Here is an 18,989-nt window from a genome sequence, read left to right on the forward strand (position 1 = left end):
CATCTTTGGAGTGACAGACTCCAAACAGCCCTGTCTCTACAGTGTCTCAAAATATTTTTTGAAACAGGCTGTGTCCGAAATGTTGCCGCACAGGCAGCATAAGGTGGTAGGAAGGCAACAAGGCATGTCCTAATCCAATGATCGTCTCACATTCTGTCTACTGAGATGCCATCTTCTGATACATTTTTTGATAGCAGCATTGGTGCCTGTGATATCCCACAATTCGATAATCCTGTTCTTTCAATTTTCTGGCATTTTTGCTGAACTATAAATATGGAATCTGAAAAGTTGCGTGTTCTAGCGAGACTTAAGTACTGTAGTATTTAAAGGTAGGGTAGGTAGGGTTTTCAGAACGACTAGCAATCGCAAGCTAGCCTCATGTCTCAAAGCATATAGAATTACAATAATAGTGAACATAAATTACTTAAAGATACTGATCAGTATATCTTGACTGTTGAAGATTCATTTTGCTATTGATTATGTTACCATAGAAAGGCATCAAGTGTAACGTCACAGGTTTCCATCCATATTACGGTAGTTATTGTGTGAAGGCAGCATAAGCTCATTGTTTTGGTTCAGGAGGAACTGTAAAGGGTGGCTGCTGTTTCGGTTGCAGTGCATGCTGCATAGCATGAAATGCACTCATGACGTGTGTGATGTCTGCATGAGCAGGGTGCGCGGAGGTGTGAAAATACATACATTGACGGTTGGGATTGGACGAAGATTTTATGGTCCTACGCCTTCCACTGATGATATACTGTATACACATAAATACATTTAGACCACTTAACCTCTTCCTGCACACCCCCCATTTTGCCAAGTGGGGTATAAATTACATACCCAAAATAAAAAGGTGCCTGCTCATAACTCATAAGTCATTCTGCATATAAACATTACAACATATATTTAGAAAGCCAACACTTGAGAGTGTACAATTCGAGACACATAATTACTCAGACTATTATTGCTATGGAGATACTGTATATAAGCTCAAACATAAAAACTAAAATAAGAAAAACTTTAAGAATATATTTTCAAGTTTTGTAGAAACTTAGAAGCACGAAGCTGAAGCCAGAAGTTTGTTCATGCTTCATTTCAAACATGTTATTTCTAAAACTATGAATTGTATGAATAATTTTCCAAGACCATGTCATGTGAGTTTTTTGAGAAGGCTTATCATTTGCTAATTAAATATGTTATTGCCCTGTAAACACCCATTTGCACTCTATTTTCTAAGGTCTGGCTAGGCAAACTGTCTTGTTCGTGTTTCTATTGTGCTTAAGCCATTATTAAACTTTATCATGGCACTACATTGCGTAACTTGATGATTGCTTTCAGAATGTGAAGAGACTTTTAACCAGCTTAAAAAATATGTTTCTGGACCAAACAGCTTACCCTGCCTTTAAATATTCACTTAGTTCTCACCTAAGCTCTCTTTGGTGAGAACTAAAGTCATTAATCGGTTATGCTCCCTCAGAAGTCTGTCTGAAAGTATTGTGAGGTACCTGTGCAAACTGTGCCTGCAAAGGCATTGCCTGATGCAAGGGAACAAGTCAGCTGGCCAAGCTTTCGGATCCAACCAAAGTTAGTTCACTCAGCAGCCATCTTGTCAACACCTCAGGGCAGCTATTTGCTGCAGAAATTAGTCTTAAAACTCTAAAATAAGCTAGTACTTTTGCACGTCCGTCTCAAAGTCAATTTGGGTTTTTAGTTAAAGTCCTAAAATAAAGTATGTGGTGAACACAAGCTTAAGATATGTTCATGTTTTATCGTACAACATTAAATATATCACTAATAGCCTACCTCACTTTTAAAAAAAGCTTTGATGCTAAAACTAAATGCTAAGTCTTTATCGAAATGCTAATTACAACAATCTACAAAAGTATTACATTTTCCTGACTGTGCATTTATCAAAACGCACAGAGATCCAGTGCTAGTCTCTATTTTTGTTTCCTTAAATTAGTTGAGGGCTACTTTTAATAGTCCCTCCTGCTTTTTCAGCATGTACGTGGGACTGATTAAAGTGCGCTACACTGTAAAAAGTGTTTCATTGGATCAAAGTAAAAAAATTGCGTCAACTTGTTACAACTAATTACTTTACTTTTTATCAACTTAAAATTTTTACTTTGAGAAGAATGAACTATCCATTACTTAGCCAAAGCAAAAAGTATCTTTGAATCAAATTAAGTTTTTAAGTTTAATGAAATATCAAATTATACTTTGTCTTAATGATTTCTCTTTGTATTAACTTATTTATTTTACTTTACATCTAACCAAATATTCAACCAATTACAATTTAAAATATATAATTTAATATAAAGAAATAATTTACTTTCAGAATGTGTAATTTTATTATCTAAGATGAATGACATCAAGCATCAAACTTTTGACCATTTATTTTGTCATATGATTTCTTTTATACAATGTGTACAGTATACTTTTGTCAAAATATTTCTACAATGTGATTAGAATTGTTATAAAATCACATACTGTATACAAGTTTTTACACTGGATACAATGTAAATTCACCATAAGAATCGGTTATGGCTTCAAAGCAGAATTGACTACACAAATGAAAACAATTTTGGCTCAAACAATGCTTTAAAATGGGCAGTGTAAAACCAAACAAACACTTTAAAAAATGTACCACATTAGCCAATGGTAGAAAAAAAAAGATATATATATTTTTGCCTTAATGGAATAGTTTACCCAAAAATTTAACTTCTCTCATAATTGTCATTAAAAGCCTCTGAAACTAATTTAATTTGAGTCAAAAAATTGGACTAGCTTAAAGGGTTAGTTCACCAAAAAATGTAAATTCTGTCATTAATTCCATGTCATTGGACACCTGTCAGACCTCCGCTCATCTTCACACACAGTTGAAGATATTAGTGTTGAAATCCGATGGCTCAGAAAGGCCTTCATTGACAGAAGAATAGTTAGTTGAGAATAGTTGTTGAGTGCAAAAAAAACAACAACTAAATAACAACTTAAATAGTGATGGGCCAATTTCAAAACACCGCTTTATAAAGCTTTGAACCGTTATGAATCAGTATATCGAATCAGCGGTTCGGATTGCCGGTTTGATATGATACTCAATACACTGATTCATAATGCTTTGAAGCTTCAGGAAGCTGTGTTTTTTTTAAATTGGCCATCACTATACAAATCATTATTTAGATTTTTTTATTCTGGTAATAAAATGATTGTAGAGCCACTGTAGTGAGATGGGCTTTGTAACGACGTCTTTAGTGCCTTTATGGGTCTTGAGAGAGGAAATGACATTGGTGTCAATGAAGGCCTTTCTGAGCCATCGGATTTCAACACTAATATCTTCATCTGTGTGTGAAGATGAACGGAGGTCTGACGGCTGTCCAACCACAGGAGGGAGAGGATGACAAAATTTACATTTTTAGGTAAATTAGCCCTTTAAGGATGAGTAAACTGAATTTAAATGTTTGGGTAAACTATTTAACTTAGCCTAGATCAAAGAAAGATTTAGTAAACAGTAGTACAGTTAACTTTGTTTAAAAGGCTTTATACAGTACAACATTTTCACAGAAATGTACATCATTGCAGTTTTGAAGAGAGGTTCTGTACCTTTCGGCTCATCTGCTTGATCTCAATGTCCATGATAATTTTTGAAAGGCCTCAAAGGTATATTTGAGTCCTTCAGGTTCAGGATATTAAGTTCAGTGCATAAATTAGTCCAAACATCATGGCGCAGGCACATGCAACAGAGGGCAACTCGTGTAGAACTTCCACACCATCAATGACAATGGAAATGTCCAGTGCACGACTGAGCATCACTTTCACGCATCACAAAAATGCCATGGTTGTCTTTTCAAATTCTCTCTCCATTTCCTCTCTCTGGTCAGACTAAAAACATACAAGAACAGAAATTTAGGGACTGTGAAAAAAACACACACAAAAAAAAAACCACTCTTCATCTGAAAATGTAGTACAAAATTTTGTTAGCTTTCCTACTAGGTCAATGTAGAGCCCAAACGTCTGTTGCTAACTTTCATTCAAATGTCTTTGTTTGTGGTCACCATAAATATAACATTTGTACAGTTTATTTCTTTGCCCATATAGTTTTTCAAGAATATAACCATATTCAGTTAGGATGCCTTGGGGCGAGTCAAACATGGGGAAGTGTTGATTTGGTAGTGAAATATCACTTTAAGGCAAACATGGTTGGAGAAAATATTAGTAGTTTGCATTGTCTACATTACCTGGTATACTTTGATCAGACAGTGTGCATCTTCACCAAGGTACATGATCAGGCACTTCAGCCAGCTGTCTTTTCTGATGTCTATGTTCAGACTCTACAAAACATTCAAGATGTATTTTTATTAGACCAAAACACTACTAAATTGATTGCCACTAGCAATTTTGTTCACATGCAACCAATACCTGATCCATAAGTTTAATAGTGTCCTTCCTTTTCACGGAGGACTCCACCTTTGCTCCTAATAACCTGGAGAAGCTGAGAGCTCTGTCTGTCCAAAGATGCCATAAATCTCGATTGTAAAGGTCAGGTTGTCATGCGCAAAAATTCGGTATTAATCTGTTAGAAAGCAAAACAGAAAATAGTCATCTGAAAAAAAAATATTTTACTTCAACAACTAGTAAAATACACATACACTCAAAGCATTTAACAACAAAAGGCATTTTTATGGCATCTAAGACATTTTCAAAAACACTACATACTAAAATCCCATGGTAAAAACTATGGTAAAATTCTGAATTAGTCAGTTACATTATAAAAATGTTCAATAAAATAAATGATTTTACCTCCTCTTGTTGAAACAGAGCTGGCCATCTTTCTTGCAGTTCCTGAACACTAGGTTGGTTTTCCACTATCTCTTGTCTGCATAAGGAAAATGCATAAGGCATTTCCACATTGAGTTACTTGCCAATGAGAATGTTGTGGTAGAGCATAAACGAGAAGAAAGACAAAATTACAAAACTGACCCTCCAAAGCAATAATTAAAAGGTGCAAATTACTTACATTTTTCATGTATCTCGACTATTTAAAACATTTTCTATCTGTTGTTCAGCAGTACCCCATCCTGCAAAAGACAAAGACAAATTAACAAACTGTATCACATCAAAGTAAACAGACAACTTCTTTACCGGGTATGCTGGTCGACGCGATACGATAATATATGTCACTAAAGACGTATAAGTATGTCACTTTCATGTAAAGTTAAGATGACCAGATTTCTGAAATAGAAACAGGAAACAGTGTACAGACATTTACTAATTGAGCGGTCAAAATATCACAAAAAAATCGAATTTGGTATTATCTATGAATAATAATAAAAAAATGAATTTAAAAAACCAGGACAATAGCCAATATTCTTTTCAAGTTTTTTTTTTTTTTTTTTTTGTCGTTGTTGTTGGCTCCCTAGATTATTATCATCATAAATAATTATTATGATTTAGTTTGATTATTCCGTTTTTTGGTCTGGTTTTAATACAATTCACTGCATCCACAAAAAACAAAACAAAAAAACCCACAATGAAAACAGTTAATAGTAACCATTGTCAATCATAAGCTGATCAAATCAATATTATAACATGACTTATCAAAAACACATCACAAAAATAAAACTAATATGACAAAACAAATATTTGTTTATTAATTTTCACAAGTTTATGCTGTATAAATTATTATAATATTTTTTGTAATGCTTGTTGGGCTTATTTTAAGCATTTGTAATACACATTAAGTAGTTGCAAATTTATTATATATATATACAGATATATATCGTTATATGTTAGTTTAGATGTGCGGTAATCACTTTGTGTTAAGGCTACTGCCCCTTTAAGACCTAATGCAGGTAATGCATCGTCTTTCTCGACTGTAACTAAACAGTTCATATTCAGACCATATTTTTTTACGGTCTATGATTCAGACTATGTCTGCTTGGATACTCATCAACATGGACATGTGTTGACATAAGTTACTTCTTGTGTTAGTTTGTCCGTTTAAGACTTGAAAGAGAACGTCTCAGGTTACGTATGTAACCCTAGTTCCCTGAGGGAACGAGACGCTGCGTCGAAACGCTGTGAGAACGCCTCTGCGTTAATGCGTCGTGAAGCGCCTGTAGAACCATTCCATCGGAAAAAAGATCGATCGTCGCCGACGTGATGACGTCGCCGACGTGATGACGTCATCAACCGGAGACTATAAAAGGTCCGCGAACACAAACAGGAACTAGCTTCTGATAAAGCCTGAAGTAAGTGATCACGGACACGCCGGGAGTATGGCAGAGCGACGCAGCGTCTCGTTCCCTCAGGGAACTAGGGTTACATACGTAACCTGAGACGTTCCCTTTCGGGGAACTCGAGCTGCGTCGAAACGCTGTGAGAACGCTTATACCCACATCGCCATAGGACCAAGTGTCTCGTATGTGTGAAGCCGAAGCGCACACGGTTACGAGAGTACCTGTGCCCCAACTGTAGATGCCAGGTCTAGTTCATAGAACCTGACGAAAGTTAAAGGAGACGACCATCCGGCCGCGTTTACAAATATCGTGGAGGGAAGCCCCCGACAAAAGTGCTTAAGAAGCAGCCATACCCCTGGTTGAATGCGTCCGGACAGCCAGTGGAGACTGCTGCCCGGCCGCCTCATAAGCAAGTGAGATGGCCTCGACCACTCACTTGCTCATCCTCTGCTTAGATACTGGGGCCCCTTCTTAGGGGGCCCGAAACAGACAAACAGCTGATCAGTTTTCCTCCACAGGGCAGCTCTGTGGACATAGTATCTAGTGCTCTAACAGGGCCAGCAGATTAATCTTCCTGGTCTGACGTCGTGAAAGGAGGAGGACAGAATGCTTGAAGAGTAATGGGGCCCCGTGGGCTCGTAGGAACCTTGGGGACATAACCCGGCCTGGGATGAGAAATCCCCGGCGCAAACTCTAGACATGAGGGCCCTACAGACAGGGACTGAATATCTCTTATTCTTTTGAGAGATGAAATAGCCAAAAGGAATATAGTCCTGAGGTGAGGAACTTATCCGACACCTCCTACAAGGGTTCAAACGGAGGCTCGGACAAGCCCCGCAAAACACAGGCTAAGTCCCATGCTGGGACCCTCGAGTGCATAACAGGCCTCAACCTTAAAGTGCCACGGAGGAAACGTGTAATCAGAGGGTGTCTTCCCAAGACACTCCACCCAAAGGGACGTGGACGGCACCCAAGGCCGCCACGTACGCCTCTATTGTGGAGGGGGTCAACCCTGCCGAGAACCTTGCCTGCAGAAACTCCAGCACTGTACCAACCGGGCAGTTAACTGGGTCCCACTGGCGTTCTCTGCACCATGCTGAGAAAAGTTTCCCTTTCAGAGCGTACAGTTTCCTCGTGGACGGAGCTCTGGAGTGAAGGATGGTCTCTACGACCTCGGCCGAGAGACCTTCCTCTATGAGCCTAGCCCCCTCAGAGGCCAGGCCCACAGTTTCCACATCTCTGGGCGTGGGTGCAGGAATCTCCCGCCCGCCTGAGAGAGTAGATCCCTCCTGGTCGGAATCTCCATCGGAGAGCCTTCCAGGAAAGATATCAGGTCCGAAAACCATACTCGGGTCGGCCAGTACGGAGCCACTAGGAGTACCTGGGCCCCGTCCCGGCGTACCCTCTCCAGAACTCCTGGAAGCAAGACAATCGGGGGGAAGGCGTACAGAGGTAGCCTCGGCCACCCCTGTACCATGGCATCCAACCCCAGCGGGGCTGGATGGGTCAGAGAAACCACTGCGGGCAGTGAGAACTCTCCGCCGAAGCAAATAGCTCCCATATACCTTCCATAGGAGCTCCACCACTTCTGGGTGGAGTCTCCATTCCCCGGGCCTCGGCCCCTGCCTCGACAGGCTGTCTGCTTCCTGATTCAGGACCCCCGGGATATATACTGCTCTGACTGACAGCAATTTCCCTTGGGCCCACAGGAGGATCCGATGTACCAATTGTCCAGCGGACGGGACCTCAGACCCCCCTGGTGATTTATATAGACGACCACCGATGTGTTGTCTGCACATGGTGGCCCCTTGAGGTCGGGCAGGAACTGTTTCAATGCAAGAAACACTGCGAGCATCTCTAGCCGATTTACGTGCCAGTGCCGCTGATGTTCCTGCCATAGACCCTGGGATGAGCGACCACTCATGGTCGCCCCCCCAGCCCGTGAGAGAGGCATCTGTCGTTAGCGTTACGCGACGAACATGAGCCCCCAACACGGGACCCTGAGATAAAAACCCCGGGTTTTTCCACATGACCAGAGCACGTAGGCATCGCCGCGTGACTTTGATCGTGCGGAGCGGATTTCCCCTCGGGGAGAACCCTTTTGTTTTGAGCCACCACTGCAGTGGCCTCATGTACAGTAGGCCAAAAGGTATCACGTTGGACGCTGCTGCCATGAGACCTAACAGTTTCTGGAACCGTTTCACAGTGACGGCTCGGCCTAGCTTCTGTTCTTCGGCGGCTGCCAGGATCGATGCTATGCGTGTTGGCGATAATTGCGCCCGCATAATTACCGAGTCCCAGTTCACACCTAGAAAAGTGGTTCTCTGAGCCGGAGAAAGCACACTCTTCTTGGCGTTCAGCCTCAACCCCAGCTTCGACATATGGGCGAGAACAGCATCTCGATGCTGAACCGCCATCTGCTCTGTATTCGCTAGAATCAGCCAGTCGTCGATATAGTTCAGTATGCGGATGCCCTGTAGACGCAGCGGCGCCAGAGCTGCATCCACACACTTGGTGAACGTGCGGGGTGACAGTGCTAGACCGAAGGGAAGTACACGATATTGGTATGCCTCTCCCCCGAAGGCAAACCTCAGGAACTTCCTGTGATGTGGAAGGATGGAGACATGAAAATACGCATCTTTGAGGTCTATGGTGACAAACCAATCCTCCGATTTGACCTGCGCTACAATCTGTCTGAGTGTAAGCATCTTGAATTTGAGCTTGGCCACCGAGCGATTCAATAGCCGCAGATCTAATATCGGGCGTAAGCCCCCATCCTTCTTCGGCACGATGAAGTAACGGCTGTAAAAGCCAGACTCCCTGCTGGGAGGGGGAACCCTCTCTATAGCCCCTTTTTGCAGGAGTGTCTCTACTTCCTGTGCCATTACCAGAGCCTGCTCCGGGCCCACCTCTGTAGGTAGGACACCGCAGAAAGGAGGTGGCCGACTTCTGAACTGAATGGCGTACCCCTTTTCTATTATCTGCAGGACCCACTGAGATATATTTGATAGACGTTTCCACTCGTCTAGAAAATCTACTAAGGGAACCAGCCTCTCGAGGCTGGCCTCTGGTGTATTTTGAGCAACAAGCACAGTGCCCTGAAGCGGCGGACCGGCAGGGAACGACTGACTTGACTGCTCGGGAGCCCCCCGAAGGGGGAGCGGACCACCCTCGAGTGGCCCGCGGGGACCGTCTGCGCCCCGGCATTGCGGCGGGGTTGGCAGCGCGGCCCCCAGAGGGCGCTGCAGGACAACGGGTACCGTAGGCAGAGGTAAACACCGTTTCCCTTCGGAGGGGACTACCCTCAGCGTCCTTTTGTTTCCCCTGCCCTCCGAGGAGGGGGCGGACCACCCTCAGGTGGCCCGCGGAGACCCTCTGCGCCCCGACATTGCGGCGGGGTTGGCAGCGCGGCCCCCAGAGGGCGCTGCAGGACAACGGGTACCGTAGGCAGAGGTAAACACCGTTTCCCTTCGGAGGGGACTACCCTCAGCGTCCTTTTGTTTCCCCTGCCCTCCGAGGAGGGGGCGGACCACCCTCAGGTGGCCCGCGGAGACCCTCTGCGCCCCGACATTGCGGCGGGGTTGGCAGCGCGGCCCCTTGAGGGTACCGAAGGAAGACGGGTACCGTATGCTGAGGTAAGCACCGTCTTCCCACGGAGGGGAAACTAAGGGAACCAGCCTCTCGAGGCTGGCCTCTGGTGTAATTTGAGCAGCGAGTGCAGTGCCCTGAAACGGCGAACCGGCAGGGAACACCTGACCTGACTGCTCGCATGCCCTCCGAGGAGGGGGCGGACCACCCTCAGGTGGCCCGCGGAGACCCTCTGCGCCCTGACATTGCGGCGGGGTTAGCAGCGCGGCCCCCTGTGGGCACCGAAGGAAGACGGGTACCGTGTGCTGAGGTAAGCACCGATTTCCTTCGGAGGGGAAATGCCAGGGACGATGCAGCTGAAGGCGAGAGATAGCTCGCAAGCGTCTCTTCGATCTTCGGCATCGCCCCATAACCATAGTGTCTCAGCCCAAATATATTACTATATGCAGATGTATGTGGGCTGAACACTCTATATGATACCGCTTGTTTCCTCCATGACCTAGACACCTCGGTGTGCAGGTCAGGGAAGAATGGCAGGACGTTGATGCTTTGCACGAGAGGGCAGGAATCGCTCATCTAATTTCGTTCTCTCTGATTTCGATGGGATTCAGATATTTCAGCCAGCCAGTCATTTCTTATTTTTATATTTAACCTGGCCACAGCTCTCGTGAGAACCTCAACTCACTAGCGGGTGACTGAAGTGGCGAGTCTTCAGTCGCGATGCTCTCAACGTCCACCTCCTCAGAGCTGGATAGTTGGAGCACCGGTGCCCCGCCCAGGGAGGAAGAGACCGCAGAGCGGGCTTCCAAACCCCGAGACGAGACACTGGACGATACAGGTGAGGGCTGAGATAAGGCTGGGCCCGTCTCAAACCCCTCTGTAAAGTCCATGTGTGAACCCCACGACTGAAGCCACCGCTCTGCCTCGGCAGCAGCGGGACCAGAGCCGCGGGGAACACGAGCCGAGGCACCCTCCTCGAAGAGTGCCCGGCGGGAGCGCAGCGTTCTCAGTGGCATACGCTCACAGTGCTCGCAAGCAGCCCCCTCGAGGGCTGCCTGGGCATGCTGCGCTCCCAAGCAGGCTACACAAAGAGAGTGTGTATCCCCGCTCGTGATGTAGCGTGGGCAGGGATGAACACACCTCTTAAAGCTGCTTTCACTCGCCATTTTACTCTATCTATTTTATTTTCTCTTTGTTTGTTAATATATACTGCAATATTTAACAAAAGGGTGGAAAATCTCTGGATATAGACAGACAAAAACACCAAATAGACAGACAGGTTCACACAGATCGCTTGCTGAAGGCTCAGAAGCTAGTTCCTGTTTGTGTTCGCGGACCTTTTATAGTCTCCGGTTGATGACGTCATCACGTCGGCGACGTCATCACGTCGGCGACGATCGATCTTTTTTCCGATGGAATGGTTCTACAGGCGCTTCACGACGCATTAACGCAGAGGCGTTCTCACAGCTTTTCGACGCAGCTCGAGTTCCCCGAAAGGGAACTCAATATTTGCGCGCTGTGACATGTTTGCGCGCTCTCGGATGAGTGCAATAATATCTGTCTGCACTCGCATGCATTTATTAAAGTTTACAAACAGGTGTTTTTACCCGCCACGGTGGCCGGTAGGTGAAGCGAGTTTACCCGTCACAACTCAAAATCAGCCGCATTTGGCTGGTGGCGGGTGCAAAATAACGTCCATCCCTGTTATAAAGCACATTCAAACAGTATCCCTTTAATTAAGCTTGATTAGTTAGTGTGTTACTACCTTGGAAACGATGATAGCGATGTTTATTTTGATATTTGAAGATAATGGAGCTCTGCTCTCAGTTACGTTATTCAGGAAGTAGTAGTTGCGCGTGTGCATCTCCCATATTATGATTTCACAGCGCCATCTGCTGGTCAACATAATCACTAAACTAGACTATATGCTTCTATAACCAGCAGCTGCTAGGTTTTTTTTTGTGTGTGTGTGCAATATCTGCGGGTTATTTTGAACGAGCTGTAAAACGGGTACATTTCCGGGGACAGCTCCAGTCAGGGAAAGAACACCAAAAACCATTAACGTTATTGTGTTAACATTAATCATAAAGGAGAGACCATACAAATAAGCAGAGCGAATACCTTGCGAACGCGAGCTTCATAATAAAAATCATCAATAGACATTCATAACAACGCGGCCACACAAAGCGTCCAAAGCACGTGCATAATACATAGCGCCATGTGGCACTCCAGCATACCCGAAACAGTCTTTATACTATCAATATCAATCCATCTCACCTCAAGCAATTTACTTGTATTATTATCATTTTATTTCCACTTGGTTTAACATCGTGATGAGGTAAACCTTCTAGCCGTGTTAGAGCTGACAAACGAGTATACTAACCGTATGTCTCCAAAACAACAGTACAACATAATATTTTATGAAATTATACACATATAATGTTAATAATACGCCAACATATATGTTTAAAATTACTTACCAATTTTCCTGATTCCCGTTTTACCACGCCGAGTTCATCCATGCGGTGTAACAAGATGGCGGAAAGTTGAACATCCTCACGCACGACTACGGATGACGTTAGAAGTCACGTGACAATGGGACCCAATATTTTTACTTTAATTTAAACAAATGTATTTACTTTACACTAAAAAGACTTACTTTTAATTTAAATCAACCAAACTTTTTTACATTACACTGATGACCAGACAGAAAATTAAATGTTTTGAGTTAGATCAAATATAAAAACTTCTTTAGAGTAATGGCATGCCTTTTGCACTTTTTTCAGTGTAGTATCCCGAGACACATATTTAAACTCTCCTCCTCCAAGTCAAAAGTTTTGGAGACCTCCAAAGAGCAGACCTCTCAAAAGCTGCTTAATTCCATCAGCAGGCCGTGGGACAGAAGTAATTACGTTTGTGACACGAACTGTGCTCGTACAGAGAACATTTCAGTCACGCTGGCTGGTACATCAGCAGCTTGCTATTTATAAACCTCCTCTCACACAAATCCAGCCCTGCACTGAGAGTCTGGAGCTCAGCTTCAGCAGCCCTCTCCTTCTCTCTGATGCTCGGTACTGCTACTAATGAACATTTCCCTATGATCCACCATTGCTATGCTTGAAAGTCCAATTTAAGAGTGGTTTGCTTTGGTCTTTTCTGGATAAATGGTAGGATTAGCCATTGATGAGTGAAACTTGTTATTTCAAAGTAATTCAAACTGTCGGTTGTGGCCCGTTCTCAGTGCTCTTTTTCACAATTGTAGGTATACTTTATCCAAAAATGAAAATTCTCTCATCATTTAGTCACCCTCATGCCATCCTAGATGAATATGACTTTCTTTCTTCATACTAACACATATGACAATTTAAAAAAAAGAAAATATGGTTGTCCATGTAATGTAATGTGTGTGTGATGCTTCAAAAGCCACACAAAGGAAGCACAATGGTGATGCATATTACCCCAGCAAATGAATCAAAGGCTTTTGAAGTGAAAGATTCTTGTTTGTGAGAAAAATATTAAAAGTTTGGGGGGGGTTGAGTACATATAGAGTAGTATTGCATCCTTCATATCTCCGAAAAACCGAGCGCCTGGAGGCGTATCGTGTGGGCGGAGCTAAAGAATGACGAATGAGCACAAAGCGGTGACGTCCTCAAGCGTGGAGAAACCCTTGCTATCGATCTTAGCTAATAGATATGATCTAGAATCAAATTCGGAAGCTGAAATAAATTGAACAGGAAAACCAGCAACAGCAGGACGTCCGTCTCTGTGGTATGTACTGTATTTAGTGACCTGTCAACATTTGTGTGTCTTTACTCGCAGTTTATGAGGACATGATTCGGTTTATGGACTATTGTATGCGACTAAACCTTAGCAGTAGCAAGCAAAACGGTTTTGCACGTCAGACTAGTGTAACGTTATATATAGAACAACAATGGACTAACCATTAGCGCATTTAAATGACGAAGCACGCGATCGTGTCGTTTACTGATGTTTACTCACGCGACAATAAGCAACAGCATAGACATTTGAAGCAGTTTTACTCACCGGCTGCTTCCAAAGCAGGACCGAACCTTTATCGCTGGGACCGCTCCGTCAAAAACACACTTCTTGGAGTGTGGAGATCCACTTTGCGATGCGACTGAAGCATTTCTGCGTTCAAATCAGTTCAAATGCAGCGCTGCCTTTCCGGAATGCTGTGCTGAAGCGTTAAGGTCGCTTAATGTCAAAGTGGAGGAATGAAGTGGAGTGCGGCGCGGACTATAACCGACATTAGTGTTCACGGACGACTGGATCTGCAGCTTGAGAGCAATGTTTATGGGCATGCATTTCCTCTCTCGCTCTAGTCACGTGCACCCTACCGGGAGAAGAGCCCGTACGGCCCATACAAGGACCTTCTGATCTATTAAAGTCAAGCCGAGCCATACTCGAAAAAAACTCTCCGAAACTTATGAGAAACCGGAAGGAGTATTTTTAACACAGAAATACTCCATCAAACGTCCAACATTAGTTTTTGAAACTTTGTCTATGTTTAGGATGGGAATCCAAATCTTTAACAGTGTAAAAAGCTCAGTATGCACGAAACAGCATTCCCCCCCCCCCCCCCCCTCTTAAACTACTGCTGTCAAACTGATTAATCACGATTAATCGAAATTAGTACCTTAAAGGTACATATTAGTACCCTAAGGTACTAATATGTACCTTTAAGGTACTAATTTGCACTCTTAAAGTACTGATATGTACCTACGGTATGGTAAGGTACTAATATGTATCTTTTAGGGGTGAGTAAGGTACAAAGATGTACATTTTCACTTTTGTTCCTCAAAGTTGATGTGTTAGAAGCAGGAAAAATGTGTTTGACAACAGCCAAATTGTGATGGCTAGACGACTGGGTCAGAGCATCTCTAAAACTGCAGCTCTTGTGGGGTGTTCCCGGTCTGCAGTGATCAGTATCTATCAAAAGTGCTCCAAGGTAGGAACAGTGGTGAACCAGGGTCATGGGCGGCCAAGGCTTATTGATGCACTGGTGGAGCGAAGGATGACCTGTGTGGTCCATTCAAACAGATGAGCTACTGTAGCTCAAATTGCTCAAGAGGTTATTGCTGGTTCTGATAGAAAGGTGTCAGAATACACAGTGCATCGCAGTTTGTTGCTTGTGAGGCTGCATATGAGCAGACCAGTCAGGGTGCCCATGCCGGCCCCTATCCACCACCGAAAGCGCCATCAGTGGGCATGTGCGTATCAAAACTGGACCACAGTGCAAAAACCTTTAAGTCCATCTGACATGTTTTCTTTTAAATCAGCATTTAAAAAAAAAATTAGGCTCCTTGATGATAAAGGACAGTTATGTTTAGCCATCCGTCCATCCATCCATCCATCCATCCATCCATCCATCCATCCATCCATCATCCACCCATCCATCAGTCCGTCCATCCCTAAATGATTGTCTTATGTATATCCACCTATGATATTATATATCTTTCTTTAGTATGTCTATAGCCAACAGTACCTTAGTGTCTTCATCCTTTCATGAACTTTAATTTCGTGTCAAACTTCAAACTGTGACATCTGTTGTAATGTTGCATGGAGACTTTCTCATCCAGCTGTGTCCTCATTCCCCCCTTCTCTCTCTCTGTACCATATACCAAATTATATGTGCATAAATTTCTCCTGTGTCATAATCCTGAGAGCAGAAAGCATACAGCTGGGCCGGGCTGGGCTCATCTCGTCTGGCCTTCCCTGGCAGTTTGGAGGCCACACAGATTAAACGACTGATCCCACTTCCACTTTCATTTAAACGACCATTAGCCAAACAAAAAGGAGGCCGGTGCCGGCAGCAGGCCAGGCTGATTGGAATTCCAGTGAGGCGCACCACCTGTCGATACGATGATTTCCTGATTCATGAATGCATTCTGGGAGCTGCAGCGATTTAGCTAATGATTCTGGGTGTAGGAGATGTATGGAGAAGGGTGGGGTCGACGAAAGGAAGGATTGAGGTTTGCAGAGATGGAAAAGAGGGAGATAGAAGAGAGAGAGAGAGAGATGGTGCTTCTGATTGATGGAGAAACGAGTCCCAGGCTTGAGCTCTCATCCATCATTCCCTGTGGAGACGCATGTTTAAAAAGTCATTTTCATTAGAGGAGAGAGAGTGTTTACAATCACACACACTCACAAATGCACATACATTCACATACATGCTCAGTCTTATAAAGATCCACCTTTGGCACTTCAAACATTATTAAGGTTTTGCTTTGTCTACTTCCCAGAATGCCTTTGGGAAACGCTCCAGTAGTCTTTATTGACCCACCATCTTTGATTAGCAATCAAATCACAGAAACAAATGAGCGAGCCTTTCATAAAGAACTATAACATTTCCTAACACCAGTGATTGCTTGGCAGCAAAATGTAATCGTAAAGTTTTTGTTGAGTTTAGGTTTAGTTTTGAAAAAATGTGATGCCGCTTTGCTATTCGCATGCTATGCCTTTGCATAAATAAGAAAGAAATCATGCAATTAGTATGCAAATAAATACAAAAAAGAAAGAAAACCAATTGCAATGTAGTATGCAAATAATACAATGGTGTTACCACAGCTATATTTTAAATGTCATACTTTCAGTTAAAGTTAACGGAATATTTCAGGTTTAGCATAAACGCACAACGGCTGTGAAAAGAAAAAGAAAAACCTAAAATAATAACCAGCTTTACAGCTCAAGTAATTCATATGTTTTTACAAATGAGATACAGGTTTTTAATTAAATATATAAACACCTAACTTGTGAGCCTCGCATTTTAACCCTCCAAAAAATGTTCCTGCCTTTTTAACATTGTACCCAAGTACACTGAAACGATTCATTTTACTGCGTGTTCAAATTGCTTAGTTAAAACCAACTAAAGCAACACAATTGCTATACATTTTGTCCTAACTTAATTTGATTGTTTTCAATCCACTTATATATAAGTCAAATTGAAGTCAAACTTAATCCATTTGTGTTGTGCTACATGAATGATTTGTGTTGCATTAACTGAATCTGGGTGGGGCTTGTTAGTTCCCAGCATGCTTTGCATATGGCTAAATCAAGAGAGAGTAAATATTGTTATTTTATATGTAAAAGTGTTATTTTATGTATTTTTGAGCAAGATGAGAAAGGAGGAGAATTGATTGTGTTTTTATAGTTTTTAATATTTAATTATGTTGGAATAGAATCTAAATTACAGTGGGTTACTATTGTGGAGAAGAGTGGAAGAGTGGCCTAGGTTGCCAATGTCAAAACTGCTTTGCTTAAAGAGATTTTAATGCTTAACATTTAAGATGCTAATATGTTATTGCTAGCTAAAAGTTTGTCAACTAGTTAATGCAGTATTGTAATTCAGTTGTGTAACAATAAAATTTATATGAAACTTATTAAGTGGATGAATAAATAAATGATTCTGAATGTCTGAATCATGTCAGGGAGCCATATAAAATTCACTTTGAAAATACTTAATTTGATCACTTAAAATGTATTCATTCCATGATGTTAAAGTTACATGAACAAATTATGTTTGTTTAACTTAATTGCTTAATGTGGGACCAATGTACACAATTAAATCATGTAAATCCAACACACAATTTTTATTCCATGTACCCAAGTAACCATGATATAAAAAATGTATTTATTTATTTATTTATTTTAGAAACAAGGGTTGTTGTTTTGTGGTTTTTTTGTAAAAACATAAAGCCACAAAAGCTGTCCATTTTTTCTTCTTCTTCTTCTATTATTGTGATATAATTACAGAGTTTTAACTTTAATCTTAAATTTCTTTATCATATTTACAGTACATGAAATTATCTGAAAACAAAGTCTGTACATTTAATTTGGCCTGAATTGATGTCAGAAATATGTGGAAATATGTTTTTATTGTTCCTCTTTGTTTTGTCTTAGTGAGCGGTGGGGTGGAGTTGGGACCCACGTTAGGCCTAAAGAAGTCCAGTTCTCTAGAGAGTCTTCAGACTGCTATGACAGAGGCCAAGAGAAACGAGCTTCTGCCCTTCCACAGGCCCCGCCCACACATGGTTAGAGGGCGTGGCTGCAACGAGAGCTTCCGCGCTGCAATCGACAAATCATACGACGGCCCACCAGAGGATGATGATGGTGAGCACCCACAATGCAACAGCAACATAGTCAGTCAACCACAGAGGATTTAAAGATGCAGTGTGTAGCAGCACAAGGTTTTGTGACACTTTTCAGTACTGAGTATTTTGGAAATGGTTCACAAAAAACTAAAATATAACTGTTTTTAGAAAGAATATATACATGCTACAGTTAAAGATTGGGATCTTTAAATAAGTTTTTATTTTTATTTTTTTATTAAATCTGTTAAAAATAGAAAATAAATATTTTATAATTGTTATATTTAAAAAAAAAAAAATTCTGTAATTTTCAGCCTGATTACTCTCCAGTCTTTGTCACAAATCATTTTAATATTCTGTACTTTTTTTGTTGTTGAATATTTAGTACTTTTTTGCTGAATAGAAAGAACATTATTTATTTGGAATCTTTTTGTATTGAAATGCTAATGCTAATTGCTAATGAAATGATTAATTTCTTTCTCTCTCAAAGAAAATTTTACCCTGACGCTTACTAAGCTATTGAATGGTATAGTGTAAATAGAAGGAAAAAAAATAGTAATTTGCAAGTATACAAGTAGTAGTAAGAATTAGAAAAAAAAGTACGATTTTTTATTTATTTATTTTATAAATAAAATACTTTTTTTAGAACTAGAAAGAGTTGCTACATGTATATTTTACATTTCACTTTGATCCTCAGACATCCATGAGTCTGCAGTTGAACGTGGTTATACACAGGTGCTACATCAGTGTGTGTAGTGATTGTGGATGAGTGAAATCAGTGTGTGACTGTTATGGGAGAGTAATTGAGAGTAAAGTGTTTGGCTTTGTCCCTGTCATGTGCTTCCTCTTCCCACACACCAACCTAATTGGCCCTTCCGTGAGACGACAGACTACAGACATGTGGCGAAAGAAGGAGAGAGTGTGAGAGAGGAGAAGGGTTGTTCATTATGGTTAGTGCGAACAGATACGGCACAGCTGAAGATCCAGTCTCATGCAAACACACACACACACACACACACACACACACACACACACACACACATACTGGTGCAGTACC

The 18,989-nt window shown here is 42.1% G+C and overlaps 1 protein-coding gene and 1 long non-coding RNA gene across 6 annotated transcripts in view; one reads left to right on the top strand and one right to left on the bottom strand.

Moving 5' to 3' along the window:
* pard3bb (par-3 family cell polarity regulator beta b) overlaps positions 1-18,989 on the top strand; it is a 460,252-nt gene that overhangs the window by 278,323 nt on the left and 162,940 nt on the right. For all 5 annotated transcript variants that reach the window (XM_067443471.1, XM_067443470.1, XM_067443472.1 and 2 more), the window contains one exon: positions 17,745-17,954. In XM_067443471.1, coding sequence (XP_067299572.1) covers positions 17,745-17,954 — 210 coding nt within the window. The remainder of the gene's footprint in view (positions 1-17,744; positions 17,955-18,989) is intronic.
* LOC137075200 (uncharacterized) lies at positions 3,454-4,441 on the bottom strand. The gene is made up of 3 exons (XR_010905005.1): positions 4,417-4,441; positions 4,236-4,328; positions 3,454-3,879 (listed from the first exon to the last, which is right to left on the bottom strand). It is a non-coding gene; the product is annotated as an uncharacterized lncRNA (long non-coding RNA).

Source organism: Pseudorasbora parva, chromosome 5 (assembly GCF_024679245.1).
Source record: "Pseudorasbora parva isolate DD20220531a chromosome 5, ASM2467924v1, whole genome shotgun sequence".
NCBI classification, from domain to species: Eukaryota; Metazoa; Chordata; class Actinopteri; order Cypriniformes; family Gobionidae; genus Pseudorasbora; species Pseudorasbora parva.